A 15182-nucleotide genomic window follows, 5' to 3' on the forward strand; every position below is an offset into this window, starting at 1 on the left:
ACACACACACACACACCGCACACTCGCACGCCATTTGTGTTGGGGGGGACACACCCACACACACACGCCATTTGTGTTGGGGGGCACACACACACCGCACACTCCACGCCATTTGTGTTGGGGGGGACACACACACACCGCACACTCGCACGCCATTTGTGTTGGGGGGGACACACACACACACCAGCACACTCGCACGCCATTTGTGTTGGGGGGGGCACACACACACCGCACACTCGCACGCCATTTGTGTTGGGGGGGACACCACACACCGCACACTCGCACGCCATTTGTGTTGGGGGGGACACACACACACCGCACACTCGCACGCCATTTGTGTTGGGGGGGGACCACACACACCGCACACTCGCACGCCATTTGTGTTGGGGGGACACACACACACACACCGCACGCCATTTGTGTTGGGGGGACACACACACCGCACACTCGCACGCCATTTGTGTTGGGGTGGACACACACCGCACACTCGCACGCCATTTGTGTTGGGGGGGGACACACACACCCGCACAATCGCACGCCATTTGTGTTGGGGGGGGACACACACACACCGCACACTCGTACGCCATTGGTATTGCTCGGGTGGGGGAGGGGACCGCACACTCGCACACCATTTGTGTTTCTTGGTAATGGCACACTCATGCGGCACTTAGAAAATGTGGGGCCATTCACGCTGCCAGCTATGGCGTCAGATCAGTGACAAAACCCCACTCGCAAATGCGTTCACGCATATATTAACTGCGCACATGCAAATGATCTCTGAGCGCACACGCACAGGTGCTGCACGCGAGGACCAGCGCTCCTCCTACCTGCCCGAACTTGATTCTGCTCGCGCGAAGTTTATTTCTACTTGCACGCAGAGAATTCCTGCTTGGTCGCTTGAAACTTATGGCACTATGGGGCGGGATTATGGCACTATGGGGAGGCAACCAGGTCAGCAGTGGCTCTGCTGTGATTGGCCATCTCTGGAGAGTGAGGTTTGATTGACAGCCCTCCTCTATGATGCAGAAGTCAGTCAGAGATAACGGCGTTAACCGATTATCACCTCGTTTCTGCTTAAAACTTCACTCCAGTCATCATCTATCTCAGCGACAGATCTCTGAAGCTTCTGTACAACAATCATTTCTACATAAATTCAGCATTATTTCATAACAAATTACAGAAAGTCCTAAAAATCACCTCCTGACACCGGCGTGTCTGCAGACTCTGTACACCCAAACCGATCAGATGAGAAATTAAACCCTCTTAAATCACATGCAAACCATGACGCTACCACTTCCCTGAAGTAGACAACGGCATCTCCTTATTATAAAAAATAATTATTTATTTATGAATCAAATCCAAACAAAACAGGTCCTGTACAAATCTTGAAATGCTGCATACATGAAAATACAAATGCAAGAACATAAGGGGCTTATTAAATATTTACAAATTATAAAATGTGAAAACTCAAATCCATTCTGGTGCATTTTCACATCTCTTTACCCACCTTAATATCTCAAAAAAAAAAACATTTTTTTTTGTTCGGTCGTTTTCCACCCCAGTCTTTTTACACAATTTGTATTGTGCTACCAGCCTTTAATCCAAAAAAGCACACATTGTGGTTCAGAAATGTACACAGTAAAGGAAATGACAATTCAAAGAACTCAAAATAATAATTCTCAGAATCAATTCTAATGGAACAATAGGAGTATTTATAGCACATTAATGCATCAACTTGTTAAACCTTCACCCACTTCTCAATTTTCCTAGTTTTGACAGAAGCTTTGGAGCTATTGATAATCTGTTTTCAAATTCTTGGCCACTTTAAAATCCTTACAAATGTGTTTGTATTTCAAGATTAATTTCTGATTACTGTACATTTTGAAATAAAAAAAAAACTTCTTACATTAGAAAACTATTATTTAGAAATCTTTTATGTTCATCTGTAAATAAAAACCATAACTTATCTGTTGTTGTTAATTATAATTTCTGATTAACATTATAAGGAACCTTGGGCATTTATTTTTAGACAAATAAAATAGCATGAAAAGTAATGTGTACATTCAATAAAAAAAATATGAAAGCGCTGTGCTATTTTCTTTGATTACTTGATAGTTAAAAAAATTTAAATAAAAAATCTAAGTTATTTAAAGTTGAGACTGTTCCTGTAGTTATGACAGTAACAATTAAAAACCTGTGTAGCTTTATTTGGTAAAAATAAAAATAGGTTGACAATTAACGAATATAAAACATAAACTCAGTTCGACAGTGATTGATTTAACTTCCTGCAGCTAAAAGCTATTGTTAGCTGACAAACTTCAGCAGAGCACTAATGTCACATATTTTCTATTACTCACCTCAGACAAATTTTTGTCCATTGCTCAAACTCAATCTTGTGGTTTTGACTCGCAGACAGTCAGTTAAACTCTCATCTATATGCTAATGGTGTTAGCACATAGATGAGAGTTTGATGGGGAGGTGATGGTCTAGTGGTTAAAGTGTTGGGCTTGAGACCAGAGGATCCTTGGTTCAAAACCCAGCCTGACTGGAAAAATCACTAAGGGCCCTTGGGCAAGGTCCTTATCCCCGAGTTGATCCCATTGTGTAGTGAGTGCCTTGTATGGCAGCACACTCACATAGGGTAAATGTGAGGCATTATTTGTACAGCACTTTCAGCGTTTGATGCAGATGGAAAAGCGCTATATAAATGCAGTTCATTTACCATTTAGCATTTTTAGTAGCTGGAAGCTTCACTCGTTAGCTCCCCTTAATGCATCATTACTGGAGGAAAACGCAGCTCATAACTTTTAATGTCCACAACAAAGTAAACTGTTAGGAGGACCACTGTGCAGTCCCCAAAAATATATGACTTAATAAACACCCAAAACCCAAAACAAAGTAACCCTCCTTTTTCTTTGGAGATTATTGGCAGCTTGCAAACCAACACGGCACATTACTGCCACCAACTGTTTGGGCGTCCAACTGAATGGAACTGAATGAATGGATTCTGACGTATGTTATCAAAAATAATCCGGAAACTTTCACCACATGAGTAAAAACACGGATTTCCAGTCATTTCCGGAAAACTTTCATCACTGATTAAGATGCTTCTAATTACCAGTATGAGTCATAAACTAAACATTTCTAAGGTATTTACATTTTCCATCCAGTATATTGAAAATACGGCAAAGGAGATCTGAGGGGGTGAGGTTTAACCCATTGGGTGAACTGAGATGGAATGACCCAGAGTGAACTTCTTTACAGAAATGAATAGCATTTATCCATGTAGCACTTTCCAATAGTACCAACAAGTACTGGACAAAATAAAAACACAATATTAGGGACAATAAAATACCAACCCAATAAAATACAATTATAACTACAAAATTAATAAAATAGTTAAACTGTACAATGTCAGCAGCCTCTCCCCCCCCACACACACACACACCTCCACCCCACCATGTACTGGTCAACAATAAAGATCAAAGCTCGCTCAACAAGATTACAGGTCAACTGTCAAGCTTAATGATCAGTGAGCAGGATTAAAGAGCAGCAATCAAGATCAACCCCCACATACAACCCCAATTCCAATGAAGTTGGGACGTTGTATGAAATGTAAATAAAAACAGAATACAATGATTTGCAAATCCTCTTCAACCTATATTCAACTGAATGCACCAGAAAGACAAGATATTTAATGTTCAAACTGATAAAGGAACGTGTTGCAATGGATGCCTGCAACACGTTTCAAAAAAGCTGGGACAGTGGTATGTTTACCACTGTGTTGCATCACCTTTCCTTCTAATAACACTCAATAAATGTTTGGAAACTGAGGACACTAATTGTGAGTGTCACGACTAGGTATAAAGGAGCATCCCCAAAAGGCTCAGCCGTTCACAAGCAAAGATGGGGTGAGGATCACCACTTTGTGAACAACTGCGTGAAAAAAAAAAATAGTCAAACAGTTTAAGAACAATGTTTCTCAACGTTCAATTACAAGGAATTTAGGGATTCCATCATCTACAGTCCATAATATAATCAGAAGATTCAGAGAATCTGGAGAACTTTCTACACATAAGCAGCGAGGCCAAAAACCAACATTGAATGCCCATGACCTCCAATCCCTCAGGTGGCAATGCATTAAGAACCGACATCATTGTGTAAAGGATATTACCACGTGGGCTCAGGAACACTTCAGAAAACCATTGTCAGTTAACACAGTTTGTCGCTACATCTACAAGTGCAAGTTAAAACTCTACCATGCAAAGCGAAAGCCATACATCAACAACATCCAGAAACACTGCCGCCTTCTCTGGGCCCGAGCTCATTTAAAATGGAAAGACACAAAGTGGAAACGTGCTGTGGTCTGATGAGTCCACATTTCAATATGTTTTTGGAAATGATGGACATGTGTCCTCTGGACAAAAGAGGAAAGAGACCATCCAGACTGTTACCAGCACTAAGTTCAAAAGCCAGCATCTGTGATGGTACGGGGATGTGTTTGTGCCCATGGCACTGGCAACTTACACATCTGTGATGGCACCATCAATGCTGAAACGTGTTGCAGGCATCCATTTCAAAATGAGCAAATATTTGCACAAAAACAATAAAGTTTATCAGTTTGAACATTAATATCTTGTCTTTGTGGTGTATTCAATTGAATATAGTTTGAAGAGGATTTGCAAATCATTGTATTCTGTTTTTATTTACATTTTACACAACGTCCCAACTTCATTGGAATTGGGGTTGTACATACACAACCCCTAAACCTCCCAGTTCAGGTAAAAGCTCACAGAGAAAGGACATAGGGTGGGTGTGTCTACTTTTGACTGGCCTGTTGCCTAGAAACAGTAAGCATGGCAATACAAGATCTCACACCCAGGCAATGTAGCTAGTTTTATATATAAAAATCAGATGTGGGCATGCTGAGATGTCCAGCACCCAAACCCCCATATATATCCCCATCCATTTTTGACCAGTCTGTTGCCCAGCAACACCAACCGTGGCAATGCCTCACACACACACACACACAAAACCCTAACCACCCCATACACAACACTTCACCATATACACAACCACTGCCCTCAAACACAACACCCCTCTCAGTCCAGCTGTAAGCTCATTGAGGAAGGATTTATGGTCAGCAAAAATAGATTAACGTTTAAAACCCCACACATAACTCCTAAAGTCCTGGTCAGACCAAATAATAAACAATGACTAATGAGCCACGTAGCAAGAATTTTTTTTCATGAGAGTCGAGTTATTCAAGAAACGTGGAAGAATAGTGGCTCTTAGAGGCAGATTATTCAGCTAACGAGGCTCATGTCTGAGCGTGGCGCTAATTTCGTGAAGCTCAAAGTTTGCCGCGTTCACACCAGGCGCGATCAGACGCTACAAATTTGCAGGGGTCACGTGGCGACGGACGCGCCTCCTTCGCCCAGTGTGTCGCTCTGCTTGGGTGGACTTTCGCTGCGAAAATTCACCCCGGTGCGTCATCAAATAGGAGGAGCTTCCATTCTGCTCACCGGCTCCGGTTGTCAGTCAAGTTAACATGACGGACCTTGATCACACGGAACGAGTTGTTGTGAAAAGCTCCCAATACAGAGAGTATCATTATTTGCTGCAGGAGCTGCGTCTGGATGACGGCCGCTTTCTGTGGTCCTTCCGCCTCTGCGGGACCCAGTTTGAGGACCAACTGTCCCGTTCACGCGCACACATGTAAACAATAAAAAAAAAAAAAAAAAAAAAAAAAGAAACTCCACTGCTTGCTGCTCCTCGCTCTTCCCCCAAAAAACTCTGTCATAATTGTGTTTAGAAACCAGTCACTATTTGTTTTATTATACATCTGTGTAGTTAATAAGTAAAATAATCTCCATGGATGATTCCCTCGCGGGCGCACGTAAGAAAAAAAGAAAAAGAAACTCCACTCCCCCTGCTGTGGTGCTGCTGCTCTCTCCAAAAACTCTTGTCATGATTGTGAAATAAAGGACAAAAGAGACATAAGTCCTGCTCACAGGCTGCTACCAGATACAGGACATGTTCACATCCTCAGTCAAACTCCAGACATCTCCACATCACTACATATTCAGTCCCTGATTGGTCATCGCGGTGCGACGAGACAAAAAAGTTCAGATTTTTCAACTTGGGGAGGAGGGCAACGCGACGTGACGCGACGCAATATCGCACCACAAACGCCCAAAACGCTCAAAATTGCTTCACTTGCGTCGCTTCACTCGCGTCGCGCTGTGCGGTTTGGCGCCAAAACGCGTCCTTACATAGGGATTACATGGCAACCTGTGGCTGCAGTCGCTCGCGTCGCGCCCCGTGTGAACGCAGCATTACAGGCATGTTAGTAGTGAGTACGAGGATGTTAGAGACCCATTATCCGAGTACCTGGCGGCTACGAGGACAGGACAGGCTACCTGCAACAGAGCAGGTTCCACTATAAGAAAGCCTTTGTAGCCTTTTTTTTTTAAATCTGTTTCCTGCAATTCCTTCAAAAGAACATCATATACGTGACTCATTATTCAAATAATCACTGAAATTTCTGATAAATCCATGCGTGGCTCATTATTCATGGCTTTATGGTCTGAGCAGGGCTTAACCCACTTTCCCCCCATGCACATCCCCTCCCAGTCTAACTCAAAACTAATACAAGAAGCATTATGTATTAGGGGTGGGACTCTTTAGGTACCTCACAATTCAGTTTAATTACAATTCAGGGGCTTTGACTCTATTATAAATGTAATATCCACAGTAAGGTGCACAAATGAATACTGGACCGAAATGTGGCAACTGACACTGACGCCTTACCTGAGCCTCTACACTGGTGAGTGAGCGCTGGTCTGGGGCCACCTCTCCCCTCGTTTTCAGTTCAGGTTCAGGGTCAGCGATCGGGGCTTTAGCCTCTTCTACCTTCTCCTTTTCTCCAGCCTCTGAGTCACACTGTGAGTGCCTCTTCAGGAAAGACGAGAAGAGGCGAGAAAGTCTGTGGCCAGCTGAGTTGCGGTTTTGCCGCTGAAGCTGTTCCTCCTCTTCAGAGAGTGACCTCAAATCTTGCACAGGCTCCTCCTGCTCCCCTGATTTGGGGTGGTGGCTCCCCACTTCATCTGTTGTCATTACAAAAGCTGTAGACAAAGATGGAAGCAGTTCACATTTATGTGTTTTCACTGAACCACTGGTACTCAAATTGCAAGACCGGTTAAATGGATGAAAAGCAATGAAAACAAAGTGGGAAAACACTGATTAATCACTTAAATATTTTTAAAATAGCAATGACCTATCACAGCATTAGACCAAGATAGTTCCTTTTCCTTACCTTTTTGTTTCATAAGTACAGTAGTGGTCAGAATAATAGTAGTGCTATGTGACTAAAAAGATTAATCCAGGTTTTGAGTAAATTTCTTACTGTTACATGGGAAACAAGGTACCAGTAGATTCTCACAAGTCCAACAAGACCAAGCATTCATGATATGCACACTCTTAAGGCTATGAAATTGGGCTACTAGTAAAAAAAAAAAAAGTAGAAAAAGGCGTGTTCACAATAACAGTAGCATCTGCTGCTGACGCTACAAACTCAAAACTATTATGTTCAAACTGCTTTTTTAGCAATCCTGTGAATCACTAAACTAGTATTTAGTTGTATAACCACAGTTTTTCATGATTTCTTCACATCTGCGAGGCATTAATTTTGTTGGTTTGGAACCAAGATTTTGATGGTTTACTAGTGTGCTTGGGGTCATTGTCTTGTTGAAACACCCATTTCAAGGGCATGTCCTCTTTAGCATAAGGCAACATGACTTCTTCAAGTTTTTGACATATCCAAACTGATCCATAATACCTGGTATGTGTTATATAGGCCCAACACCATAGTAGGAGAAACATGCCCATATCATGATGCTTGCACCACCATGCTTCACTGTCTTCACTGTGAACTGTGGCTTGAATTCAGAGTTTGGGGGTTGTCTCACAAACTGTCTGCAGCCCTTGGACCCAAAAAGAATAATTTTACTCTCATCAGTCCACAAAATATTCCTCCATTTCTCTTTAGGCCAGTTGATGTGTTCTTTGGCAAATTGTAACCTCTTCTGCACGTCTTTTATTTAACAGAGGGACTTTGCGGGGGATTATTGCAAATAAATTAGCTTCACACAAGCGTCTTCTAACTGTCACAGCACTTACAGGTAACTCCAGACTGTCTTTGATCATCCTGGAGCTGATCAATGGGTGAGCCTTTGCCATTCTGGTTATTCTTCTATTCATTTTGATGGTTGTTTTCAGTTTTCTTCCATGCATCTCTTTTTTTTTGTCCATTTTAAAGCATTGGAGATCATTGTAAATGAACAGCCTATAATTTTTTGCACGTGCGTATAAGTTTTCCCCTTTCCAATCATCCAGTCAACTTTTTAATCAAACTACGCTGTTCTTCTGAACAATGTCTTGAACGTCCCATTTTCCCCAGGCTTTCAATCCTTACTGAATGCCACACTACTATTATTGTGAACACCCCCTTTTCTACTTTTTTTAAACCAACAGCCCAATTTCATAGCCTTAAGAGTGTGCATATCATGAATGCTTGGTCTTGTTGGATTTGTGAGAATCTACTGAATCTACTGGTACCTTGTTTCCCATGTAACAATAAAAAATATACTCAAAATCTGGATTAATCTTTTTAGTCACACAGCACTATTATTATTCTGAACACTACTGTATGTACATAATGTCATTTTATGTCACCCAAATGCCTGTTTGCTCAAGTGAGCCTTCTGAGTATTTACTCACGTTATGTCATATCACCATGGTCATGCTCTATTTATGATTAGTCTCGTTTTCCTTTATTTTCTGCGTATCACTTGGTTGCCATGCATTTAGTTTTCTCTTAGCTCCTGTCCGGCCTGTAATTTGTTTTTCCTTATTGCTTGTTATATTACTTTTGTATATTTTCACTTGTGGTCCCTTTAGTTACTTCAGTCTTAGTTTAGTTTCTGATTTTCACCTTTATTGTATTATGCTTTAGTCACTGGTTTTGGTTATTATTTATCTTCAGTGTTTTTATCTGGTTATGTTCCTTTAAGTATTTATTGCATCCTCTGTTTTCATTTATTTTGTGCTGCATTTTCTGGTCACTGGTTTTTGTTTTATGTCATTTATTTTCTGCTCAGCTTGTAGTCTGATTTGCCATCTCTTTATCAGTTATTGCATTTATTTTTATACTTTAGTCTGTATCAGGCCCTGTTCTAGTTTCAATTATAATCATTGAGCTTCCTGTTTCCTGCTATTTGGATTAGTCACATTATTTCCTAGTTTTGTTTCCCCTTTGTTTTGTTCACGTTCATTATTGTTTGTCGAGCACATCGCGTTTTGCACCATTGGTTTCTATCACTTCTTTATCTTGCCCCAGTTCGCTTTGCTTTTGTCTCACTGCTCTCCCTTGCACTGACCTTTGTCTTTCCCACCCCCCCCCTTCAAGAGCCATCCACATACCTGCACTTCATCACACCTGATTAGTCTGCTCCCTATTTAAGCCCTCACACTCGCACAGCTCACTGTCAGATTGCTGATTTCATATCACTCTCCAGCCTTTGTTTCAAGCTCTCTTTTTGCCCTGTTTTTGCCTGCTGGATTTTCAACCTTGCTTTGTCCCTGACCTTGAGTTTGTCTTTGCCTCTGATTGCCTCCTCGCTGTGTATTTTGACCTGTGCCTGTCCATTGAACCACGCCTCAGCCTTACACCTGTTTGTTACCGCTGCCTTGCTGCTGGATCACCTGTGTACCGACTCCCTGCTTGCTTTGACGATTAAACCCTTTTCTTACTCCATCCCTGGCGAGAACTCGCATTTGTGTCCACCTGTTTGAGCTTATGCTATGTCTATCAAGCCCAGAGTTTCACTGAGTTGCAGTGGGCTGACCCTGTTTTGTCCTGAGACTTCTCTAAAGTGGTGTGTCTGCTCGGAATAATATCATGTAAGTTAGATGACTCAATTGCTTCTTTAGACCAATCAGTGCAAAGGTTAAAATGAGGTTACCTCATGTCACATGGACCTGAGTGTATGTCTCATAATAAGCAGAGAGGGATAGAGCAATGTCCAAATACTTATGATCAGTCAACATCAAAGTTCACTGAGTACAGATGTGCCATATGATCCCGCCCACAATAATAAGCAAGTTCCTTCAGCTTGCCCCTTTTTCACTCAGGGTCTGAAATGGATCTGCTTGTTAATTTGGCAGAAGTTCTACATTGGATGTCCTTCCTGATGCAGCTCCACATTACACTGAGAATGGACAAGTATGGCTTTGAACCAAAGAGCTTCTAATAAATAACAATAAATGTATTTAAATTAATAAAATGATTGACTTAAATTAAAAAAAAAATCAAAGTGCTGAATAGACTCCACAATATAAAGATCCCCATATCACAAAGTAAAAGCAATTAAAACCGTAAAAAACAATTTTGTACAAGCAAAATATTTAAATGAAACTAAAAATCCTAAAACTAGTGATAGGCCATAGAAAATAAACAGGTTTTAAGACTAGTCTTTAAAGAGTCAATGGGAGGTGCCTTTGAATCCCAACAGACAGGCGGTTCCTTCCAGCCAGTGAAGGGAAGCCAGAACACATGTGATGTCATCAAACTTTCTGGTTTTCGTCAAAACTCTGGCAGCAGTATTTTATACCTTTTCACATCTTTTACATCATTTCAAATCTCACATCTCATACTCTTATGTGGCAATCCAGGAAATAAAACATAACAGTAGCCAATTCTGGAAGACACAATGGTGCGAATCAAAATTTCTTCATCCATTACAGACAGGATAGGTCTGATCATTGCAACGTTACGCAAATGAAGCTATCATCAGGTCAGAGGCTACCACCAGTGAAAGGCAATATGGACAACATCACCACCATTCTCCAGTAAGCAGCAACAAGACTGCTGAAGAGATTTAATGAACTTGTGAGATGGGAGTGAATGAAGATCAAACCCGCCAACTCGCGTAGTCTGTCCCTGAGGAAAAGGGCCCAGAGAGAACATACCATCTTTGTCATAGGCAGTGAGGAGATCCCATTGCTGGCAAGCTAAACCAAACGTAGCCTCAGTCAAACCTACATGACAGAGCTCTCTGACGGGCAGTTGGGGGAAGCAGCTCACAGAAGGCCTGGCCAGGATCAGTCAGAGCCAGCTCCCTGGCAAGTACAAAGAATAGAGCTACCAGCTCATAGTGTACACGAGGGTGATGTAGCCTCTGAAGATAAGCGAAGTCCCCTCCTCAGTGGCAGAGAAAATGGACAGGCTGGCAAACACGTTCATCAGGAAGTAGCTGGGACTGCCAAGATGTCTATCAGAGGTAGGCCTCTTCGGCCGGGACACGCTACAACTGCTGCTGTTATCCATCATCCTAGGATACAAGCAGGAAAAGGCTCAGATTGTGTTGGAGCTGAGGGAATCCACCGATCAGCTGGTGAGAGCAGATGGCTCCCAGATATGAACAGGGAGGAAGTGGAAAGCCCAGATAGAGGCTGATATGGCAATCAGCGGGCTGAAACACCGCAAGTTAGTTGGTAGAGTCCAGGAGGGACAAGCAGGCTTTGGGGGCGAGGCCCCCCTCTTCTGGTCAAATGCCTCCAAAGAAGAGCAGAGAACCATGGTGGTGGCAGATCTGACAGAGAGAGCAGGAATGCATTAACATCAAAGCAGTGTCTCAGAGCCGGCAAGGAAGCTGGATGTCATGGGAAGGCATCGAAGACACGCCCATGTCATTGTCCAAGGTGTAGAAGATCCCCCATGCCAGGCTCAACTTCCTGATCAGATCCACCTACAACACCCTACATTGTCCCAAAAACCTCAACCAATGGTTCAGTGTCAAACCACTGGTTGAGGTTTTGCCACTGGCTGTCCACTTTGTAATAACATCAATGCAATCAGTGCAGGTGGCTACAATCTATCTGTAGTGGCTCATCTTCACCAAAGGTTCACTCAGTTTTCCGTATCTTCTGCGCCTCCTGTGGCAGGTCCGGCGACTGAAGGGTGATCGGCACAAAAAAGCCGGCACACATGACAAAATGGGGGAAGACACTCACCAGTTCCTCTTGAACATCACCACGTGAAAGCTCCAGCAGACAATCTTACATGCAGTACAGCATGATGATCAGAAGCCAAAAGAACAGAAGCACAGCATATCAAACACAAACATAGTAAATTGAATATAACATTGAATACAACAAAGAGCGGGTGGCAAGCCAAACACACTAGTGCTATCTTGCTACTCCAGCAGGTGGGAAATCACAGCTTCTGCTCTGGAAATAATCACTTGGCCAGTAAAAAAAAAAAAAACCATTTACATGACAAAACAAAAACATCATATTGCAATATAAATAGCTGGGTTTCTATTACTGATTAGGGGAGTGGCAACATAGCACTGTTGTGTTTGGCTGTCCGCTTTACTTTTTCCTGATGGAATTAGCGGCACTTGGGACACAAGTGCTGCACACCCAAGCAGAAGACTGCAGACTGTATGCTGGAAGTAGGATGGGGTCGATCTGATCCAATATCGGTATCAGGTTCTGATACCAACGTAGTTCACAGATCGGAAATTTCTGATACAACGTGCAGAGTTTTCTGATCCAGGACCCATCTGTGTGTTTGAGCTGAAATGTCTTGCTGGCTGCAGTTGTGAGGACACTGTGCATGTTACAACCAGTGATGCCGGTAACGCGTTACTTAGTAACGCGTTACTCTAATCTGACCACTTTTTTTAGTAACGAGTAATCTAACGCGTTAATCTTTCCAAATCAGTAATCAGATTAAAGTTACTTCTCCATGTCACTGTGCGTTACTATTATTTTTCATTGTGGGTCGACAGCAGCATTAAACTTGGTCCGTGGGCAGGAGGTCGGGGTTCGACTGAACTGCACACTTTAAGTGAGCTGTGAGCTTTTCATCCGCGGTTTTTTGCAGCTGCTCGACTCGTCCTCACCTCTTAAAAGCGTGGTGATCAGCACAGCGGCACTGAGCTTTACAAAGACATTTTTATACTTTTTTCCTCCTTATTTAGAATTCTGAGCTGAGCCGCTCTGTATCTGGTCGTTAAAAACAGCTGATCCTCCGCGACGCGTCAACAACTAACACTATTTCCACTCAAATGCACCTAAACACTTTCTGAGGACCACATGATGTGAAAACGCAATAAAACTTTCTTACCTGTAAATCTGGTCATGTTTTCTGCATAAATAAATGTTATCCATTCTTTGTGCTCAAACGCCAAAGCAGGGGCGAATCCAGATGGAATGGGGGTGTGGGGCAAGGATGTGCCCCCTCCCCCACAACACCCCTAGATTAAAGGTGCAATTTTGAAGCCGTTTTTTACTACAACTACTAATATTGCTTAAAATAATAATAATTTCGACAAGTAAAATGTTTAGAGAGAATTTAAATGTTAGAAAAATGTTAGAATTTAATAGTTACATTTATAAACAATGTAGGTTCAAAATTGCAAGTTTTACTGTTACAGTGCTGTCAACAGTTAAATATGAGGTCAAGATAGAGGTCTTTATTTTACTTTTTATAAAACAAGTATTTATTTTCATTGAAGTCAAGAAAGGGTGACTATAAAGTGAGTTTTGGCAAAACAGGTATCATTGTCATGTTGAGGTGGCACAGGGTTGTTGTCGGCAGCTGGGAAAAGTAACTAAAAAAGTAACTAGTAATCTAACTTAGTTACTTTTACAATTGAGTAATCAGTAAAGTAACTAAGTTACTTTTTCAAGGAGTAATCAGTAATTGGATTACTTTTTCAAAGTAACTGTGGCAACACTGGTTACAACACATCTGATGTGCAGATGGGACATGGGTGGGGTCAGCTAAATGGCAGAAAAAATAAGACCTGGCTAACTAACACCTTTCACTGGACTATCTATGGTTGGAAACAGCTGACACCCATGAAAAATAAAAGCAGATTTAAAAAAAAAAAAAAAAATCATTGTAGGGACTGAAAAAAGTCACATGACTGTGTCCATTCAGAAAATTCACATTGTGTTCTTTTGACCGGAGCTCAACACAGAGCTTTGTAAGTCAAACTCTGAATTATACAAAACTGCACACACATACCAACTCTAAACGGTAACTTCCATTTGGTCTACTCCATTCCATCAACACCCGATTTGACAGTTTTCCCATCTCAAAAAAGTGCAGTTTTTTTTAATTGTTTTATCATGTTTATGAAGAAGAAAGGGGTGAAAACTTTCATCCTTTGATTAAGCTGTGAGAAATAATTAGATTAAACACAAAGGTGTGACTGATCATTTTCACAGCTAAAGGCCCAGTCACACGGCACTTAAAGGGCAACGAAGCCCAAACAAAACAAGAATCTGGACATCAGGCATCATTTAATCTTTGCGCAGCTTTGTTCCTGCAGCTGGCGCTTAACCAGGATTTTTAAACTGTCAAAAATTTTTAACAAATGCCACAGAAAACCTCAATTCGTCGCATTTCATTTTGCTATAGTTTTGACAGTTTTTATTATTTGCTTAGTTTTTGTAACATTAGCATTTATTTGACTTTGTTCGACCACTTAAATTGAAAGTGGAGAATGGCAGACAACTTGCTACGTGGTGAAAGGATAAAACCCCCACCATCACATTTTAAATCTAAAGTGTGGGCACATTTTGAATTTTTTGCTTTGAAGGGAAAAGCAGAACTGGACATGTCAAAAGCTATTTGGAAAATCTGTAATGCACATGTTGCGTACTGTGGAAATATGACAAACCTCAATGCCCACCTAGCAAGGCACCATCCTGAAGTAATGCAGAGCTTCCAGCCAAACGTCCTGCAGCAGCAAGCCAGCAGATACTGAAAGCAGCATGTTCCATCTACCAAAGCGAAATGCATCACAAAATCAATCGCGGACATTATTTGCAAAGACCTGCGGCCTATAGTGTTGTGGAAAATACGGATTTCAGGAACATGCTACACATACTGGAGCTGAGGTAATGATACCTTCCAGAAAGTTATTTCTCATGAAACAAAAGGCTCACATTTGAGTTTTCAGGTGCTCAGGTTCAGGTGCTCTGTTGTGAATTTTTTTTTTTTTTTTTTTTTTTTTACAGCAGTGACTGAGCAAAACAGTTAAATAAGATACAAATAACTTTTTGTTTGTGTATTATACATTTTATTTACTACTTTTGACGTC

At 41.7% G+C, this 15182-nt stretch overlaps 1 protein-coding gene across 1 annotated transcript in view; it reads right to left on the minus strand.

Annotated features, from left to right (window-relative positions):
• Positions 1-15182, minus strand: part of epb41a (erythrocyte membrane protein band 4.1a) — a 349346-nt gene that overhangs the window by 314956 nt on the left and 19208 nt on the right. Inside the window, exon 2 of the mRNA XM_034160644.1 lies at positions 6814-7127. Within this exon, the coding sequence (XP_034016535.1) occupies positions 6814-7119 (306 nt within the window). The 5' untranslated portion in view covers positions 7120-7127. The remainder of the gene's footprint in view (positions 1-6813; positions 7128-15182) is intronic.

Source organism: Thalassophryne amazonica, chromosome 20 (assembly GCF_902500255.1).
Source record: "Thalassophryne amazonica chromosome 20, fThaAma1.1, whole genome shotgun sequence".
Classification (NCBI taxonomy): domain Eukaryota; kingdom Metazoa; phylum Chordata; class Actinopteri; order Batrachoidiformes; family Batrachoididae; genus Thalassophryne; species Thalassophryne amazonica.